Genomic DNA, 21,600 nt, shown 5'->3' on the forward strand with positions numbered 1-21,600 from the left:
TATGGTAGTACAACTGCAGATGTTGCTGATTTGGGGGTTTAACAGTGTCATTTGTCTTCCTGTTTCCCCCCAATGCTGAGGACATGTCAGAGAGATCTTTCATGTGAAACAAATGCAGCCCTTCTAAATCCATCTTCAGGAACTGATCTACCATTGTCCCATACAGCATATTGGTCCTCTGCTATAAAATTTCCCTATCTTTAGCCTAAAGTTTGATTTTTCATTCTGTTTTTAAATTTGAGGATGTTAGCTTTTTGAAACCAGCTTATTTAAAACCTGGATAAATATCTGGTACATTTTTAGTATCCAATTACTATACCTTTTGCTATAATTTACAGTACTGAGGGAGGCTGAAAGCTCGCAGTTAACATGAGCATACCAAAATTCCTCACTGCAAAAGGCCATAAATAACATATTTGTTAGTTTTGAATGTTTGTCTGAAATGTGATTGTAGGGAATATGCAGCAGTTTTAAGAAAATGACTCATTTTGTATTGTTTAAATCTCAGTGGATGGATAAAAATGGGAAGCAACTATACTTTAGGAAGAGTATATTTTCTGCAGATCCACTCTGAGTTATGATTTGCTGATTTTGGAGATTGTTGGTATGCAGAGAGGTTAGCAGTCTGAAAAAAACCCTCTGAACTCTGGGATTATAAAGCACCAGGTTAAGTCTGTAAACATGGTTTTGGCTTGAGTCAAAGGTATCAAGTATGGCTCTCAATTTCATAATTAATATCAGAATTTGTCATTCAATCATAAATTAGGTACACTGAATCCAGAGATTTGAGTTATGTGTGTCCTTAACCTCATATTAACCTTACTGGATTTATGTACCTCCTCAACTTCATGAGTTCTCTTCTAAATTTACCTTTATTGCACTTCTTTATCTCTGCTTCCTTATATCAAATGTCAAATCTTACAGCAAACACAGAACTGACCCTTCTTTGCTTCCACTGAAGTCAGTGATGAAACTTTTGTTGATGAAAAGGATTTTATAATATCATTAACTGTGAAAATGGGAGATTGAACTCTGTGCCCTCAGGAAATCTATTCCAGTTTTGTGATCTTGTGACTTGAGTGAGAACAGAGTAAGACCAGTGTAAGTCCTTCTGCAAATCCAGTCTTAAACCTTGCCTACCCAAACAAGAACATCTGGAAGAGAGAGGCTCCCTGTATGGGATGTCTATAATTTTGCAATAAAAGTTACAGGGCTGGCTGGTTTCAGAGTGCTGCAATTATCCAATCAAAGCATTTGCCAAAATGTGGTTTGGAAGGTCAGAGCTTAACCTATATATAAACCATAAATGCCTTCCAGTCCATCAGGTGTAGTATGCATTTTCGATAAAGCAGTGCCAGCTTGTAGCTGTGTGCCCTGTTAGTGCAGTTTCTAAATGAGCCAGGTTTAGATCAGCTGTGGAAAGTTCTGGTTTGCCCATGTGATGAAGTGGGTGTTCATGGCTGTAGGCATTGGCATTGCTGGATCCACTGTAAGGAGAAGTGAAATAGTTAAAAAATAATAGCCAGAATCTCTTTCGCAGCTAAGTGCTGGCTGGAAATGTCCACAGTGGTGCCATGGATGGCTCTGGGTTAAAGAGCTTTGCTCTAGCATTAAAATAAACACAGTGTTTCTACATTTATCTGCATCTGGGGTTAGCTGGGAAGAAGGTTGGAAAGGAAAACCACTGGTAGTTTCAGTATAGAAATCTAATCTGAGATTTTGATTGCTTTGTCTGGGACTGAGAATGAAAAAAATGAAACCAAAACCAAAAAAGCACAATCCCCAAACCAACCCAAAAATGAACGCCATGTGGGTAGTGGGAGGTTGCAGGGGTCAGTGCTATGAGATCTAAGCCAGAGAATAAACAAAATAACATGCATCTTAGGTATGAATGTATGATCTGTGGATGTTGATATCATGAGTGGCCACTATTTTGTGCCTAGCATGGGCTGCAATGTTCCTGTTGCGTTTTATAAGTATATAAAATGAATGTTACTAACTTAACTCTATCTCACATAACGGGGTAAAATAAAAATATTTTAATACAGGAAGTTTAGCTTGTGATCAAATGTAGAACACACTACATGTACCTAATAATAGCAGTGTGCACTCACAAGGTTAATTTGATCACCTCTAAAATATTTTAATAATGGTAATCTGGTAAACCTCAGGGAAATGGATACAGGAAGCCAAATTCAGGTGTTCGAGGTTAAACCCAAGGAATTTATTTTGCTTCTGTGGAATTGTTTTGAATTTCTTTCTTGAGAGAGTAGAATTCAGCTCAGCAAGAATGCTTCTGAATGTTTGATCCGTGGGCAAACCGAGGCATATGAGGATTATGGGATCTTCCCAAGGTCACTCAGTAACTCAGGCAAGCAATGGGAAGAGTCAGTCTGGTTAAATAGCTTCCAGAACTGGGGATGGCATGACACTGGCCCTGACTGTATGAACCCCAAACCTTAGTTCCAGAGGTTGAGTGGTATGGTCACAGCTGTCTTTCCATGAGGAGGGGAAGGAAGGAAACTTTGCCATCTTTGCAAACCACCCGTTTCTCAGAAGACTAAAAGAAATTTGGAAGCAAATGAATAGTCACAACCTTTGTATCTGTGTCATAAATGAACTTCAAACAATAGGGCAAGATTTGCTCACTAGAAATAGCAAAGCAACATCTGACTCAGCTCAGTCCTCACCCTGCAATTACAAGAAGAGAGTAATGCTTACCTCCTGCTTAGGACTCAGTGGCCACAGAAGGGCCCTTTTAATTTTAAAATATATTCAGCTGTTGAAAGAAACTAAAATAATTAAAGGACCATTCTTTCCCAAGCTGCCTTTTTTTGACTTCTGTGTGAAAAATTGAAAGCCTACAGATATTTTTATCTGTTTCCATATGGAGAAATAGTGTTTGTGGCATTTTTAAAAATCTACTCTGAGACAAGAATAATTCTTGAGGAATAGTAGAGTCAGTATGTGCATGTATTATAGAATCACAGAATCATCTAATGCTTTGGGTTGGAAGAGACCTTTGAAGGTCATATAGTCCAACTAACCTGCAGTGATCAGAGACCTGTTTAAGTAGATCAAGTTTCTCAGAGCCCCTTCCAACCTGACCTTGAATGTTGCCAGGAATGAGGCATCCACCACCTTTCTGGGCAACATGTTCTGGTGTTTTACCAATCCTCATTGTAAAAATATTCTTCTTTATACCTAGTCTAAATCTACCTTCTTTTAGTTTAAAACCATTACCCCTAGACCTTGAATGTACTTTTGTGGTGTTTGGTCAATTGCTGGTAAAGGAAGAGAAGATAAAATATAACACTTGTGAAAAACATTGTCTCATCTTTACTTAGTATGTAAGCTTGGGACTTGCCCTTTGTATGTAGATGTATACAGGCAACACAGCCATCTTCATTTCAGCTACTCACATGAAGTTCCCTCTACAGACAACACCTGACTCAGACATATGGACATCTGGTTCATGTAGTCAGTGGATTCCTGGGTGTGATTGGTTTCATTCTAAAGCAGACAGCTAAACCAGGATGGAGATAGTATACAGTAAAACTCGGTGTTCCTCCTGGTAGTACAAGGAGTCTAGTGTGATTAACTCATATATAGACATCTACCTTGAAGGTGACTGGGGAGAAAAGCCTACCTTAGGAAACCAGCTCCTGTTTTACATACAGATATGGATGTTTTCTGCAGGTTATGGTAGTGCTCAGTCACATGCAGGATCACCACTTGCTTTCCAAGGAGTTAGTGGTTTTAACTGCTCAGAAACTTGTGCACAAGCATTATGATCCATACTCTTTAATGTAATTATGCATGTTCAGAAACCTTTAATTTAAATCATTTGGATTTATATGCAAACCTGGATGGATCTGCTCCAGATTTATCTCTTCAAATACCTTTGTACTGGAAACCTTTGAAAATGGGACTGGACCCTCTAGCCAGTCAGAGGCCTTTGAATATTATTTGATTTATTCCCAGTTGATTCAAGGTGAATGTCTTTAACTGAGGAACTTTTTAATGCTCTTACTTTTACATTATATTTTTACTGATTCCTCCAGTTATATTACTTTTTTATGCTTCATTTTACAGAATATTTGGATATATGGCAACCTTTAAATATGTCTTCTGTCCTCATGGATCCATCAATCTCAAACTTTGAAGTTGTACACGTTAGTAGAGATGTATCCCGTGATTTCTCCACTGCCAGAGACTTTTGTCTATCTGGTAAGAAATGGTTATTCATAGCTTTAGAGAAAATACTGGCTTGTGAATCAGAAAAACCAAGAACAGCTTCCCCTTGCCCTTTCTGACTTAGATACACTGATTTTACTTCCTACTTCCGTGTTTCTGAATTTGAGAGAAGGGAATTGAAATAGTTTATCTAATGACAGATAGGATACATGTGAAAAAACATGCAGTGATTGTATAATTTTCACATCTCTTGGACACAGAGATCTCTTTCTTCTCCAGGCATAGGAGAATATTGTAGTGAATAATTAAAGGGCTGATGTAATTATTTTCTAAAGAACAGATAGGGGAAGCTCACTGAATGAGGAAGATGTAAAGCTGCCTACTGTTATGTAGAGTAACCTGTAGCTGTGGTGCATGAGGACAGATTCACTGAGAGCTGAGATGAAGCAGGGTTTGTGCTGTAGGAAAAACCAAACTGCTTTAGTCAATAGCCTGTCTAGACAGCATATTCCTTTACCTTCACATGACTGGCAAATCCTCAATGCCACAGAGCAGAAAAAAGAAGGAAAATTTCCTGCCTGCTGCTGCTGGTGAAGATGGTCCTTAGAATCGGCCCACAGTTTGCAGTACATTTGATCCTTGCCTTATGAGGCTGAGCAGTGCAATTTTCTAGGTTTTTGGGGTGGTTTTTTTGCTTTTCCTGTAACTGTCTGAAGGAGCCTTTCTGAGAGAAAAGTGTTGGATACCCAAACTCAGAGTACAAACTGGGATGAGGGAGAGGATCACGTTTTTTATTTTGAAACCTTTTCCTGGGGCTCTCTGGGGACCATTTGAATTCAGCTGAGGTCCTCAGTACTTTATTAGAAGGTGTTTTTCTTTCTTAAAGCCTCTAATACCAGTTCTCTTGCTGTACTGCTCTATTTGAAAGCCAATATAACCTTCTGCCTTTTGGCTATTTTGGAGAATGTTCTGGGAATCTGAGGACACTAATGTCTCATTATTCTTTTTTAGAGCTACTTCATATCCTTGTTGCTTGACCTGTTGTAAAACCTTTCTTTCAAGCATCTTATAACAATGTCATAAAAAGTACTTTGAGACTACATTTTTTGACCTGCTCTTTTTCTTCATATTTCACCTCATAGCTTGTTCGAAGAACCAGTCATGTACAGTGGTTACACTGGAAATCCAGCCTTCAGCAATAAGATGCCTTTTCTACCCTGATACACAGATGTGCACACATAGCCTGCAAGGGCACAGCTGCTGGATTTTACTCAAAGAGCCAGCAACATATATCTATAGGAGACAAGGTAAGAAAAGGTTAAGACTGTAGAAGAAGGAACTCAATTGCAGTGTTCTGTGCACAATTCTTATGAATGTAAGAGTGAGGAAATCCTCAACAGACAAAAGAGCAATATGGTTGTCTCCTAGATAGTTGTTCACTGTTTTTCTGTTGAAATCAGACCCAAATAGGATAGGAAAAGGTTCCCATGCACTTTGAATAAAATGTATGGAATCATAGTGTTACCATCTAGTGCTGAAACAAGTGTAATAAAGGAAGTATATTGAAAGCTTCCTTTCAAACTGTGAGAAATCACACTGTCAATTGAAAGTCTTAAGGACCGTCTCTGGAGAAAAAGGAATCAAAACCAACCAAATAAAAAACCCTGAAAGAAGATGAACTAATTTTTGAAGAAGTGAAAATTATTTAAGAGAGAACTAGAAGTCGTGTAGACAGATAAAAAATTCTATTGTTAGGCTATGTACTTATTTGTAACTGTAAGTTTTATTGCTTTTCCTATTGATTATAAAAGCAGCTGTTGTCTTTTCATGTCACACTGATTATTTCTTAATCATGTCTAATTAGAAATCAGATAACAATTAGGAGCAAGAGTGGAGATATTTCCTTGTCACTGAAATTTCTGTGAATAACTGACAAATCAATGAAAACCTCTGGGTACAAGAAGTTTGATGACAGAGAAGAAGGGATTTATCATTGTCAAGTAATGCAAAATCACAAACTGAGACATAAAAGCTAGATTTGTATGTTTGTATACTTCTGTACAGTTTTGGTTTTAGTCACTGCCTATCAAATACATTGTTTTAGGAAAGAAATAATCCTGTTTTTAAGTTAGGCATAACTGAACAACCTCTTATTTGGGTAGACATTGATTCAGATAATCTTTGTAGAAAAAAAAAAGAATTGGGTCAAATTATACCTTCCTAATATTTAATCTTTTTTTTTTTTAAAGTAATAAATAAATAAATACAGGTGTTTGAGCTAAAATGTATATTCTGGAATGGTCTTATGGAAGAAAACAGCAGTATTCACAAAACAGCATAGGGCAAGAGACAGCGATGGAATGCCCTCTGGGTCCCTATACTCTTGCATTCCCTTCTTGGGCATGTAGAAGGCATGTGTGCCTGACTTAAAGTGATACTGGTGATGGCCACTTGAAAAACAGCTGTGCTGTACAGGACTGTAGGAAATTTGGACATGGGTTGTGATTGTTGCTTTCTGTTGAAGCACTTCTGTCTTGCATGATGAAAAAAACTACTGGAAAGGTGACTGAAGTGCAAGTCTTTCCTGATGAGAGTAAAACCAGTGAGCTGTGTGGTTATCTTTCCACTCTCTGACTTGCTATAAATGTTTAAAGGCTTAACATTGTGCTTTTTAGAACTGAGAGGACAAAAGACTGAAAATCTCTACCACTTTTTCTAGAAATGCTAAGATTTATGTTCTAATGTGATGTTTGATCTGGAAAAAAAAAGTTTGAGAACGGGTTTGGAAAGTTAAATCTTCACACTTAGTATATTTAACAGCTAGCATAACATGAAGTGTTTCATAGGGAGAGAATAACAACCAATTTATCTATATTTAATTTAAAACAGTGAATTAGATCACGCTTTAAAATTAATTGAAATGAGATTAATTTTCATTCCTGAAATGGTACTATTGAAAAAGTAAATTATTTTCCCTCTATTTCCTCTCCCAATAGATTTATTCCTGCCCATTTCCGAATCAGATTTAACCCCATCTGTGTACATCCCATCCCATGGAGATCTGGTGGGCAAATCCCAGGTGATACGTGTTGGCTTGGAGTGGAGAAATGTCAGCCAGTTCCTAGGGATCCCTTATGCTGCACCTCCCCTTGCAGAGAGACGCTTCAGTCCTCCAGAGCCCTTTGCTTGGGTGGAAACCTGGAATGCTACTGTGGCTCGGTAAGAAACTCCTTTGATCCTATGCAGAACTGCTTGTCCATCCAGGCCTATGAAAGTAGATGGAGTGTTGACCATAACATTCGTGTCCTTTCTTACAAAATGACCTGTAGTTTACAGATTACAAGTTTGGGACTTTATTCAGAAAAAAACCCACTAAAGCAATTCTCCATCTATCTGTTAATGCCTGCAAGCACCTCAAGAAAAAAAAGTTAATTCCAGCACATTGCCTTGACCATGTGTAACTACCCAATGACTAGCTGCTATCAGTCCACTTTCATCCTAAATATTTATACAAGTGTTCGTAATATTGATACAAATATATTTTACTCCTTCTGAGCCATTCATTTGTAGAATATTTAATCAAACACCTGTGCTGTTATGTGGATGCTAACAGAAGATGTGGGCCTCATACAGAAATTCATCTCCTCGTGGTGTCTAGATCAGGATGAAGGACCCAGATAGTCTTTTCTGTCCAAAAGTTATTGAAAGGCAAATACTGGCTAAATGGCTTGGACAGAAGTAGAGAAATTATAAACATTTTAGATATTGTCATAAAAGGAGAGGAGTGCTAGGAACTGTATTAGCAACTGGGATACATTTCTCTTAAGTTCTTGTGTCTGATGCTTCCTGCTGGCTGGTCCTGGCTCTCCAGGGCTGTACAAACATGACTGTTGGTGGGTTTAGGCTGCAGGCACTCTATGAACAGAGCCTTTGTGTGCACATTGTGTTTCATTTAGTGTTACAATATGAGACTTAATTTTGTTGTGTTGGAGAACCAAAATGACAAATTGTGAATGTGTATTTTGTAGAGAAAAGAGGTTTTGGGTGACACTACTTAGTACATCTGTGCTGTGGAACATGTCAGGACAAGGAATTTCTTTTAAAAATAGCTCACAGCAAATAGAAGTGCAGCAACAAGAAACAAGCTATGGAAGCAGAGTGCTTTTCATGTGGTCTTTCTCACAGAGCTTCCCTGCTCCGCACAATGGAAGACAAATTGCAGAGCAGACAAAACCCCTTTGAGCAAGCCATGATGCACACACATGGAGGAAGCTGGTACAGGAGAGCTGGTATCCAGTCACAGTGCTATTAGAAAAGGGAAGATTGTGGCAAACATGAGGACTTGCAAGGAGAAAAACAAGTGACAGGAACAAGAAAGAGGAGATTGGAGGTGCAGTGCAGTCAAAAGGAGAGAGTCTGGTGGAAGGACTTGGTGAATTTTCTGTAGAGAGAGTTGAAGAAAAGGGGAACTGAGAGCCTCCTAAGCTATTATGGACCTCTATTAGGTAATATGGACCTGAGGTCTGTTGACATCCTGTGTTATCCTTCTAGTTGTGGCTGGCCATGCAGTCCTGTTCAATTCCTGGCATTGAGAAGGGTCTTCCGGTGGTTAGTGACGAACTACTGAGATGGATGATCTGGCCAACAGCCTACATGGTTAAGGAAATGACCTTGCAAGGGAGATGGGAGACTCACATCCTTTGGGCCTGATGTGAATCACCAGCTGCTTTGATGAAAGCACCTGATGCTACAGATTTAGAGACCTATCAGCTGTTTCGAAGCTATTCAGTGACTCCATTACTCAGAATTTATTTCCAGAGGTTTCTCACAAAGTCTGTGATGAACTGAGGGAAAAGAGGTGTGGTGTTGTTTTGGGGAGTTGAATGAACATCTGACTTTTTGTGGTCTCATCCTTCAGGTTGCACCTGAGTTGTGGAGCTGCTATCAGCATAATCACAGTAGCCACATGCACCTCAAGTACATTGAAGTGATCTGGTGGGGCATGGCTTTTTGTTTCCTCAGGTGCACAGTGGTGCTAGGTTAGCACACACAACATCAGCTCTTTTGATCTGTAGCCACAGCATGGTGTCTGCTGAGTAACAGCCATTTGCCTCTGTGGTCTCTTTTTGAAGGCCTAATGGTGTAATGAGCAGCCTGGCTGAGATTTTCAAAACAGTTTAGTGACCTTAGTTAATCTGCTCCTATCTTTTGAATTCTCAGTGATTCCTTAGGCCAATGAAGAACTTGGCAAGTATGTTCTGTTATTTAGTTAAGGCTAAAAAACAATAACTCTTTGAGCATAGCACTGTGGAGGTGCACTTGGAAAATCAGAGGAGCTTCACTCTCCATGTATATAGAAAGTGTTAAAAACTGTATTTTTGAAGATTCTGTACTGGGCTTGCACAATATTTGTATACAAGAAATTCACATTATCACAGTGCCATTATTAGTGGAAAAGGAACATTTATTTGTCAGTCTGGACCCAATGAAAGATTTAAAAAAACCCAAAACAAATCAAAGAGAACCAATCAAAGAACCTGCTCAGCTGCTGGAGGAGCTATGGACTTGTCTCAGCAGGTGGCAGTCTTTCCCTGGAGTCAGTCCTAGAATGAGGTGATCTGGGAACTGAAGTTGCTGGGAATCTTGATCAGTTGTCAGAAACAAACAAACAAACAAACAAAAAAAAAAAAAAAAAATTTGTCCAGGAGCGCAGTGATGATTTCCCCTGCCTGTGGAAAGCTGTATGATTAATAGCATTAGACCTGTTGTCCTGGATGGGTTCCTACCTGGAAATTTGTGTTTTGTCTGCCTCAAATGGCTCTAGCAGTTTTGGTTGGAAATGATGTGCTTCACTCAGTCAGTGTGAAAGCTGTTGAGTGATATCACCATCCTAATAACATCCCTCATGGAAGGATTTTGTAGAACTGCATTAAACATGGTCATTGTCCTAGTGGTTTTCTGCTAAATTCTTCACATGCTTTTATAAGGGGGTATTAAAATCATAATTTAGAAAGAATTCTCTGAGACATTACTCTCTTCTATACCCTTCTCTTTTAGCTCCTTCCCTAGTTACTTGTGATGCTTTATTCATTATGTGATATAAATATGTCCCTGAAGTAGAGGGAACTGATTTCAAAATAGCATGTAGCTGAACTGCAAGGATCATCCACCTGATGCTTTTTGTAGAGAGATATGGAACACATGAATCTCATACAGATGATGGCCAGAAAATTATTTTCTGTGTGTGGCTGTCTGTTGAATTCCTATTAAAAGCTTATTTTTAACATTGCTTGACACTATTAATGGTCTACTATGATGCCTTGAGCAAGCAGATTCTAGAAAATTCATTAAAATATTGAACTTACCATGTTTTCCCACATACCATTAGAAATTAAAATAAATATGAATAGATGCAGCCCACAGAGCATTAGAAATTAAAATAAATAACTGGTATATCAGCAAGAGTGGATTACATGGGAGCGCAAGCAATAGCAGTGGGAAACCTGTGCCTGCGACCTCCAGTCCTGCTCCCCTTACATCTGGTGCTAATTTTGTGCAGTTTACGTAAAGTGTGAGTTTTCCAAAGCCTTATTTTCGAATTCTAATCCTTTTTTAAATGAGGCTGCCTTCCCTTCTGAGGGAAGGACTCTAGACATGAAAATGCAATGTATTTTTTGCATTTGTATGGGTGTATGCAAACCTGTGTGTTTGCTACCGAGGCTAATTAAGTGGGCATAGTTTTAAATGTGATTGAGATCTCCAAATTAGGGATTTTATAAACTTAGTACATCAAAATATATATAAAACAATAAAAATAGCAGCAATAGGAGCCTTTTAATTGTAATTTTTTCAATCCATGTCCCCAGGGCAGCTTGTTGGCAGCCAGGAGATGGAGATGTCCCCTCATACTCTGTCAGTGAAGACTGCCTATATCTCAATGTCTTTGTTCCTGCCACCACTGTAAGTAGGAGCTGAATTGTTTTTTGTTTTTTTTGTGGGGGTTTTGTTTTTGTTTTGTTTTGTTCTGTTTTGTTTTGGGGTAGCTGAGCACTGTCTCTTTTCAAAGTATTTCTAATTGGCATGATTTTTTTCTGTGGTATTCACAAAGCCCTGCAAGGTTAAATGAGACACTCTGTTATTTGTACTGATATAAGAGTATTCCCTATAGGCTTTCAGTGAGCTGTGTTTAGGTAACTAGGTGAGCAGAAAATTAGAAACCTAGAAATAAGAGAGAAACAAAAAGGAAAACAAAACACATAAGAAGCTGGCAGCAAGGGAGGAGACAATAAGGACGGGAATGGGAATGTCCCTGAAATAAACTCCTTAAACCAGGATATGATAATATAAAACATCACATCAATACTTACCACCAGCTGAGCATCAGCAGCTGAGATGTTTTCATCCTGATCCTCACTGTTATCCTGTTGACACCTGTGGGATCTCTGTTGAGGAATGAGGTTAGCAAGCAATGGTAGACATTTTAAAGATGACCGAGCCAGTGGTACAATCTGAGAAATGGTCATTTGAAACCTCTTGAATTTCTCATTCTAAGCAGATAAAAACTAAAGCCTCATGTTAAAGCCAAGCTTAGATGGTTGGCCAAACCCCTGGGGGCAAAGATGCTGAATAACATGTGAATCACATTGGAGAGCACACTCAGATCAGAGGGGATCAGAGTTGTTTGTGTGTTTGATTTTGGTTTTGTTTTGTTTTTGGTTTTTTTTTCATGGTACTGGTAATTTTCAGAAGGTGATGGTGAGCATAATAGAAATTTATGATTCTCTCATACTGCATAGAGTTAGTCTAGCTATCTGACAGCAACACATAGAGTCCCTTGCAGATCCTTTTAATCACCAGAAAGTGATTCTCCCCATGGCACCAGACTGTCATTTTGCCTAGAGCACAGCCATCGCTTACTGAAAACATTAGGTCACTGTCCCAGGCAGTTTGCCATCTCTTCTTAAGTGCTGCTTTCAAGACAGCTTATTTGAAGGCATTGTATTTTCTACCATCTGATAGACTAAATAGGCTAGTCTTCTCTCCTCTCTGGTACTGAGAACTGAATTCCTCCTGTCTTTTGTAGAGATGTAAGTTAGAAGAAAGTCTGATCAAGTCAATCACTATCACATGTGTAAGCCTACTCCAAGAGAGAACCAAAACTTCTGTTTTTGCAGAAGTAACTGGGAGCAGAAGGCATGGCATTTTCCTGTTTCTTTTTGTGGCAGGCTCTATTTTTTGCTCACATACAGAGACTTACATATTTTCAGCCCATGGAAAGTTATATTAGCTGGTAAATACTGAATGAAAAATCTCCTGGAGCAAAGGCAGAGTCTGTTCAGGAGTATTTTGAGCCTGAACAAGAGCACAGTGCAGGGACTGCTGCCTGTCACCAAAGGACTCTTTAAGTGCTGAGCAGTGAAGAAGGTGAATAACATCACCTCCTTTTGCTTCCATAGCTATGTGTACCACATCAATGTCCATGTAATACTGGCACTTCTGAGAGACTTCTTTCTACCTATAACCATCACCACTTGTCATACTAGCAAAGCAAATCTGTGCTTCAGCTTGATTTACAAAGGGTTCAAGTACAAGATCAAGATCTGAAGCTCTACACTAAATAACAGAAAGTGTACCCTCTCTCCTCTTTTTGCGTCCCCTGCATGTGTTATCTCCATCCTTACTGCATCATCCCTGCTGGACTCAACTCTTTACAGAGTAATATTGTACAGCAGTAAAAGCACTGGAAGTTGATTGGCTTGGTAAAGTTCAAATCTGTCCCTGCCAACTAGCTTACTAAATGTTTTACAGAAGAACAGAGAAGACAGTTCTGAATATTATGAAGCCTTTCAGCCTTCCAGCTGACTTGCTGCTTAGAGGTGGATACTGAACTACTGTTCTCCTTGAGGTTTTGCCTATGAGACCTAATCCCCTGCAGGCATGAGACCATGATGGAGCTGCTGGGCTCTCCAGAGCACTCTCATCTGCTCTGCTAAGCCACGGGACCATCTGACCATGTCCCAGGTGGAAGTCTTTGCATAGACTTTACACCTCAAAGTGCAACTTTGTTTTGTAGCTAAGTCTGGAGCAAAACTGTGCACTGGGCAGTAGCCACATGGCAGATGTGTCCTTTTTGTGAAAAACATGCTGACCTCACTCTGCCCAACTGCTGCACGTTCCCCAGAGCTGCCTGAAATGGACACTGGAGGGGCTGACTTGGGGAAAATTCACATGTTCGAAATAAATTATCCAGCAGCTGACGTTTGGTATAAAATTAATTGTCTACCAAGTATAGATAGATAGATAGATGGATAGATAGACAAATAGATAGATAGATTGGTAAATAGATAGATAGATAGATAGATAGATAGATAGATAGATAGATAGATGACATGAAATAGCACATATTGTGTGGCATAGTTCATTTACAGCATGAAAATAATAGTACTATGCTATTAAATATCTAAGAAGAAACAGGAAGGCAATGATGTTAAAGAACCTTCATCTTTAATTCCCCAGTGCTGAACGTTCCATCAAATTGCTCTATATCTGATGCAGCAGTTTTGCTATTTTTAAATTTTTATCTCCCTTGTTTGCCTTTCTTAAATTTTTCTTCACTACACCATTGAGTAGTCACTCAGCATAATGTAGCATACAAGTTACAGGACAGCTGGAGGTCATGGTCCTGTGCAGGTTGTGGACACATGGTAAATGCCTGGTTTGAATCTCAGACTTAACCATGTTGATCTGAGGGGACAGAACAGGCTCAACATAACACTTAATACTCTTTTAGCTGACATGGCTTGATGTTGTTGCATTTTAGAATTAATTTCAATGTGAAAAGAGATTCCTTAATTTTTTTTCTCTACCCCCATCTCTGTGCTGCAAGAAATGCAGAAATGGGAACCAGGGTTAAGGCACTGTGAATTAGACAATTTCTATTCAGGAGCAGAGGTTCCTGAGAGAGCAGCATGTTTCAATGCTCACAGTTTCTGGGGTTTTCTTAGTAACATTAGCATGTTCACAAGAAGACTCTGAAACAATTCTCTGGATATATGTGAGGAGTGTACTGAGGGGAGTGTGTCTCCCATTCAGTAATTTTGCAGGAGGTTGTAACCATCAAACTGTCACTTCTCTGCTGCTTCTGTTGAACAGCAAGTCACATTTTTGCTGTATACATTCTTTGCCAGAGCAGATGGAACTGCTGTGTTTAGCTAAGCTCCATCCAGAAAATAACAGCAACACAGCCGAATGCCCTCTAACTGCAGGGTAAAACAAACCTCACATGTATTTGATGCTGTGGCAGGGGCCACCAGTCATTTTGAAAACACCACCATCTGCCAAAGCAGAAATCAGGACTGGTGGGTCTGTGTGGCCCTGCTGAGAGAGGAGCCTCCTTCAAGATAGTCCCAAAGTGGTCAGTAGGGGATCAAAATACTAAGTGGAAAATAGAGGTTACACTTTCATAAAACCTTTCTATCATGAGAGCAGGTTATTCTGCTTTGTGCATCAGGATGGGAAAAAAACAACCAAACAAAACAAAACCACACAAGAACAAAACACCAAAAAACAACCAACCAACTGACCAAAAAAACACCCCCAAACCAGAACCTCTTCATACGTTTCACTGATATTTATTTCAAGTGTCATCTTGACTGAGCTGTGATCTACTGGTAAATTCTAAGGTCTTCTGTGGCAGTTCTGCTTTTGTGCTGCTTGTGCAGCAGCAGCCTAGCTGCAGCTCTGCTGTGTGTGCAGAGAGGGTCTGCACAGATGAGGTGCTGTGTGGGGGGAAAGCCTCCATTTCTGCACAAAATTGGCTAGCTCTGCAAGGAGTGCTAATGTGAATGGCAACCTGGTGTAGCTCCTTCCCATCCCAGGAGCCCTGCTGGGCTCTTTCAGGACAAACTCTCTGTGTGCTTCATGAAAGGCAAATCTCTTCCATGCAGGACCTCTCTATGTATCTAGTAGGGGAAAACCTCCATGGGGCATGAAGAAGCAATGAGGAACTCTGGTCAGCTGGGATTTTTGAGACTAGGCTGTGTTTAAGCGCTGAAGACATCAGGGTAGGAAGTAACCTTTCACAGCTATTGAGTTAGTTAGTCCTGCTCAAGATGAAGCAAGCCATCAGGCCTTTTCCTTCTCAGTTTCCCACTTGATTGAACTTTTCCTGTGTATTTGTCTAAAGCAGACATGATACAGCAAAGCTGAGTGCACCACAAGCTCAATGGCTAAGTCGGCAGGATGGGTCTCTCTTGAGCTTACCTTGTGCAGTTGTTGGCTAGTGGAACACTGTGATGTCATTAAATCTTCTTTAAACTGCAGATAGTGTGCTCTCTAATGGTATACAGGCTATTGTGGACAATTTAGCCCTAAATCTTCAGGTAGGCCAGATATCCTCTCCCTGTGGTCACTGTTAGAAAGCTGTGAATAGCGTAGATCATTTTAATGGAGAAGATGCTTGTGTTCTCATCAGTGACATATCAAATTAGTTGGTTATGGAAATATTAACCTGGCTGTTTTCATGGCAGGTCAAAAACATGTCAGTGTTGCTGTTCTTCCACAATGGAGGAAGTTACAGTGCTGAGGCAGGAAAAGCATCTATAGATGGATCGTACCTGGCTGTCATCAGTAACATCGTTGTTGTGACAGCAAACTATCGGGTTGGTGTTTTTGGCTTCCTTAGCACTGGTAAGTCATGGATTTCTAGAACAAACACAACTATGAGCTAAACTGCTGTCTGCAACACTGCTGTTTCTAATTAAAAAAAAAAAAAAAGAAAAAAGGAAAAAAAAGTTAATTTTTAAATTTGAGGAATGTGTATCTTTCACACTTTGTCTTTTTTTGGGGGGGAAAGATGGCCAATAAATGGTGGAAACTTGATCTGAAGAGAAGGGGGGAAAGGCTGGAGGCAGAGGGACAAGAACAAACTCCAAGCATCTCTACCAAAGCACTGGTTAAACTTCTGTTTGCAGGTGAAACTGTGAACATGAAGAGAGCTTAGGCATTAAAATTCCTGCTAATTTCAGTGGCTTGTCATTATGGATATTGTTTTCAATGTCTCCAACTTCCAGGTGTCCCATCCTTGAAATTTTGGAAGTAATTGATTGTGCCCATATCAGAGTGGGGAATATGTAGAGAGGGATAACTGCAGCTGAATCTAAGAATGCCATGAATATATGGAAAGTATAGCACAAAGATAATAGAGTGGTTTCTCAATTTGTCTGACTTCTCTGAAGGACTTGCTATGTTTAATTTGAATTTTGTTAATCTCATGGGCATGGCTGAATGTGACATATCTCTGTTTGCATCCCTTCCCCTTACTCCAGTGTAAAGAACACTTTTGCTCTCCTATTGCCTCCTCATACCAGTTGCCATGAAAGATCATGCAAATTTCCATTACATATGTAATTTTCTTTTGTGCAAATAAGCATGTACACATGAAAACACACATGCACACATGGAAATACACATGCACGTGTCCCTAAACCTTTGTGATAGTGCCATCTGGTCTTTCGGATTTTTTTTTTTTCATTTTGCCTTTTGTTAGATTTCTCAGTTTAAGCAAATAGCCAGCACTTTACTTTCTACCATCTTTTAATTCTGTCTGGGGCAGAAGAACCTAAGGTACAGAGCTGTGCTGAATAAATGCAACAGTTCCAAATGGAGCTCTGGTTCCATCAGTCTGGTGGCAATCCTTGGTCTCTCTAGTGAACATATTAGTACCTTTATAATCTTTAGGAGGTTATATTTGCCATATTTGAAAATACAAGACCTACACACTTTGCCTGCTGATTCTTTTGAGTATTTACTGCTAGTGACATGGGAGGGCTTTTGCCTACTTTGGGGTTGTAACTGCAGCTATTGGTTATTGCTTGCCTTCTCTTAATGTTTTTTTTTCAAAGCTCACTCCCAGCTGTTTTTCATTCAGTAACTGGAGTGCTGGCACCACAGACTCCTTACTCATTTAAATATGAAGTTGGCAACAGGTGTATCTGGGGAAAGAATCACTGTTTTCATCAGTGCAAAATAGATGCTTATGAAAGTGATATTGTCACTTCATTGTTGCTAGAGCCCAGTGCAGAGTGGATATGTGCTGTGTGAGCTTCCATTACACACCACAGCCCACACATTCCCCACTAAACTCCTTCAGCTCTGTGAATCTCACCTGGGTTTCTTCCTAAGTGGAAACTGTGAGCTGAGCTGAATATTATATAACAGTATTTATGTGATGGTTCATAATTTAGGGAATGGGATATATTCTCCATCATCTTTTTAATGGGGATTCATACACATGGCCCAAAACATCAATCCATGAGGTGAGTGTCCTGAATTTGCATTCCTTCAGATAGGACTGGGCCATAATACATAGTGAGTGTTCAGAGACCTTTTCTTCTGTAGCCTTGAGATGCAGGTCTTAAGACAAGTGTAGTGTTTTCTGGCCTCTTCAACTGTAGGAAATATTTTGTGTGCATTTGGGAAAATCCTTTTGCTCCGACAGAAGGGGAGCAAATGGGCCAAAGTTGCAATTTGCAAGTGTCACTAAAACAAGCCCCACATTCATGAGAAGCCTAAAAGTTCCTTCAGAATCACACTCTTGTCTCCCCTGTGTCCCCTTTAGTCCATGTGAGGGTGATAGGCTGAAGGATGTCTGTAGCAGGCTCCCTATCAGCATGGAATTTTCAGCCATACCCATTCTGTTGAGCAATCCTCCCACTGCAATATCTATTCTTTGGTCTGCCACAGGTAGGTGTTATATCTCTGATTCCTATGGCCGTAACCAGTAGTCACTGGTTTCTTTCAGTGAAGGTTATCACACTGGGTCAAATACCATAAGGGCTTGTCTCAAGCTACATCCAGAGATGTTTTCCACTTGAGTAAGAATGGAAAGTTTTAGACAAACCCTGGTCCTTTGTAATTTTTCCTATCAATTCCAACGGGAACAGAAGTTCAGCCTTAGGATTGTGAGGACAGGACTGTTAGAAGGCTCTGAAGTTACAAATAAAAGTTATGAACATCTGAGCAATATCAGTTTCATTGTCCAACTAAGCAAAGTGCTGAATCCTTTCATGTTGAGTTGTCATAAATTGCAGAACTAAAAAGGAAGAAGTTAAATGGACATTTTGGGGGTGGAAGGGTAGTGAAAACAAGATTTCTTTTTTGTATGGTTGTTTTTGGTTTTGTTCTGTATGTGTTCTTGTCTCTCATTGACAGGGCATTTGCAGACAGTCAAAGAGCTCTTATTCTTCTATGTATAAAGGGTATTTAATTGAATTTACTGTCACTCATTAATGTTGCAAAAGGTGATGCATGTTCTTACTACTGTCTTCTCCTCTCATTCTATACCCAGAAAAGCTAAGGTGAATTGACAGTGATACAGGATGGCAAGAAATTGGAGAAGACAGTTATGTTTTAAGCCCTGATTTTTTAAGAGACCACAAGGTCATATAAAACAGGATGATTTTCATGCTTAAATTTAGCACTATTGTTCTTCTCTAGTTTAGTAATAATAGAAATGCCTTTGCTTGTCATTGTTTTCTTCCTTCTAAAACCATTTTCTTTTCATTATCCTGTGGTCCCCAAGAGTGTAATCTTTTCCTGATCACAGACTGCTTACGGGCTTTAATGTCCAGGCCTATCTCAAGCAGTAGGAAAGATTTCTGGTAGATGTGTTTCTTTGGTCTAACTACTGTGAATGTCCATACATGCATCTGTTCCTTAACGTGATACATTTCAGAACCTGCTTGTGGGTTTTGTCAGAGCCAAAAGAACTGGTTGTATTTCACTCATTGGTCTTGTTCAGCACACCAGTAGCGAGGCAGCACTGTGTGGCTGAAACACATGGATTTCACTGCCTCTGGGAAGGTCTCATGAGGAATGCAGCAAGCCTTGAAATGGGGTTTCCTTTTTAACAATGTAGTGTGGATTTATTGCTGGATTGAGAACCCTTAAAGCTAGTGTGCCAAACAAGCACAAAGACCCTGAAAACTAAAGCAGGGAAAGTTCTTCCTTTATTGTTTCACTGGTGTGACTTGGTCTGATCATCTGAAGCTACAGTTGTAGGTGGAATGTTGTAGTTGAAAGGTTGTAGCTTCTGAGGCCACTTAGTTCTTGGCTGCCCTACTGAAAGGACACATAGAATCATAGAATAATAGAATCATAGAATCAGTCAGGGTTGGAAGAGACCACAGGGATCATCTAGTTCCAACCCCCCTGCCATGGGCAGGGACACCTCACACTAGATCAGGCTGGCCAGAGCCTCATCCAGCCTGGCCTTAAACACCTCCAGGGATGGGCCCTCAACCACCTATCTGGACAACCCATTCCAGGCTCTCGCCACTCTCATGGTGAAGAACTTCCTTCCATCCAGTCTGAATCTCCCCACTTCCAGCTTTGTTCCATTCCCCCTAGTCCTATCACTACCTGATATCCTAAAAAGTCCCTCCCCAGCTTTCCTGTAGCCCCCTTCAGATACTGGAAGGCCACAGTAAGGTCACCTCGGAGCCTTCTCTTCTCCAGACTGAACAGTCCCAACTGTCTGTCTCTCCTCATAGGAGAGGTGCTCCAGCCCTCTGATCATCCTGGTGGCCCTTCTCTGGGCACATTCCAGCATGTCCATATCCCTCTTGTACTAGGGGCTCCAGAACTGGACACAGTACTCCAGGTGGAGTCTCACCAGAGCAGAGTAGAGGGGGAGAATCACCTCCCTTGACCTGCTGGCCACACTTCTCCTGATGCAGCCCAGGCTCTGGTTGGCTTTCTGGGCTGCAAGTGCACATTGACAGCTCATGTTGAGCTTCTTGTCCACTAGCCTCCCCAAGTCCTTTTCCTCAGGGCAGCTCTCCAGCCAGTCACTGCTATCACTGAGAGTGATAGCTATTGTGATGTGGGCATCTGTAAGATTTGCAAGGCTATCGGTAATCTGTTCTCCTTTCTTTTCTTTTCTGCTGCTAAAATGGTCTCTATGATATCTCAGTAATTCATCCCAGTAGGCATATAGATATCTGCTACAGGATGTGTGATTTCAATTGCTCTTTGCCTGAGGCAAAGCTACCTGCCCACAAAGTGTCACCTTTTTATTCCACTACCTGTTTGTTCTGATTCACCAGTTTCCGAGCCTACCTTTCCTTTAAAATTGTACTATTTGTTCTTTGCAATGGAAGAAACAACTTTGTCTTTTTGAAGATGTGTTTCTATTCTTGCATTTTCTGTCATGCTTTTTTGTTCCAAGTTTTAAATGTGGAGAATTTAAAATCACTAAAAATCAGTGGCTCACTCCGGATTAAAAAGGGACAGTGAATAATAATTTTCTATTCCTTTCTTATGGAGTGTGTAGGAATTACTTATTTCTGCTTTTGTTGGTATAAAATTAAGCTTGCCTAGAGGTTTGCATCATTATATGCTTCGAGAATTAGTTTCCTATTAATCAAAATATCAGGTTACCACTGGATGGTGTTGAAAATACTCTTTTCAATGGTGATACAATGGTGATAAGCATGAAAAGTACATGATAAATTATTTTTCTTATGTTTTCATGGGTACAGAAAGACGAAAACAGGTAAATCAGATCTCTGTCATCCAAGCATAGGCCAGTCTCAAAGGATATATATGGTGATATTATAAATTATAAAACAACATCTGTACATGTGTAAAGAAATAAAAGGTTATGTCATTTATAAACAATTGGTCAGACAGGGTAAGTGTAAAAGAGATGCAGGAAGCAAACAGATGCAATTAGATGTGCTCTAGGGAAACAGCTGATGATCCTTGTGGGTCTGTGTCAACTTGAGAATTTGACAAACTGATTTTTTGTTCAATTTCAATTCATTTGTGATCAAGCTACTTATATAGAAAAGGATTATCATGGCCTGAATTTATGGATATCTGAGCCTGGATTCAAGTCTCCTGCCATCATGTTTCAAAATGAAGCTTAGAATTTGAAGTGTTATTTTCCTATCATCAAGGCAGACAGGGGATACCTGGTGGAGTGGTATCAACTGAAACAGAGTCAGTGTGTAAAGTGATGAAAGAAGACATCACTTGGAAGACGTCATTGGAAGACATCACTTCAGACTTTTAAACTCTGGTATCAGTTTTGTGAAGGTTCAGCTGCAAAAGCTACTAAAAATACAACATTTAATCAAAACATCAAATGTTTGTGGTTTTATTTCTTTTCAGACCTAGTGATTTATTTTCCACAATAGGTTCTTCTGAGGTAAGAGGAAATGCTGGACTTTTGGATCAGTTGGCAGCTTTGAAGTGGGTGCAGCAGAACATTGCCAGCTTTGGAGGAGATCCCAGCCAAGTTTCTTTAGGAGCTGACCGTGGTGGGGCAGATGTTACCAGCATTCACCTATTCACAGAGACAGCAGATAAGGAACTCTTCAGGAGGATGTTGTTGTTGGT

The 21,600-nt window shown here is 39.9% G+C and overlaps 1 protein-coding gene across 1 annotated transcript in view; it reads left to right on the forward strand.

Moving 5' to 3' along the window:
• TG (thyroglobulin) overlaps positions 1-21,600 on the forward strand; it is a 137,828-nt gene that overhangs the window by 60,232 nt on the left and 55,996 nt on the right. The window contains exons 36-41 of the mRNA XM_054385312.1: positions 4,096-4,230; positions 5,340-5,504; positions 7,194-7,416; positions 11,064-11,157; positions 15,726-15,885; positions 21,399-21,598. Of these exons, the coding sequence (XP_054241287.1) occupies positions 4,096-4,230; positions 5,340-5,504; positions 7,194-7,416; positions 11,064-11,157; positions 15,726-15,885; positions 21,399-21,598 (977 nt within the window). The remainder of the gene's footprint in view (positions 1-4,095; positions 4,231-5,339; positions 5,505-7,193; positions 7,417-11,063; positions 11,158-15,725; positions 15,886-21,398; positions 21,599-21,600) is intronic.

Source organism: Indicator indicator, chromosome 12, assembly GCF_027791375.1.
Source record: "Indicator indicator isolate 239-I01 chromosome 12, UM_Iind_1.1, whole genome shotgun sequence".
Taxonomy (NCBI): domain Eukaryota; kingdom Metazoa; phylum Chordata; class Aves; order Piciformes; family Indicatoridae; genus Indicator; species Indicator indicator.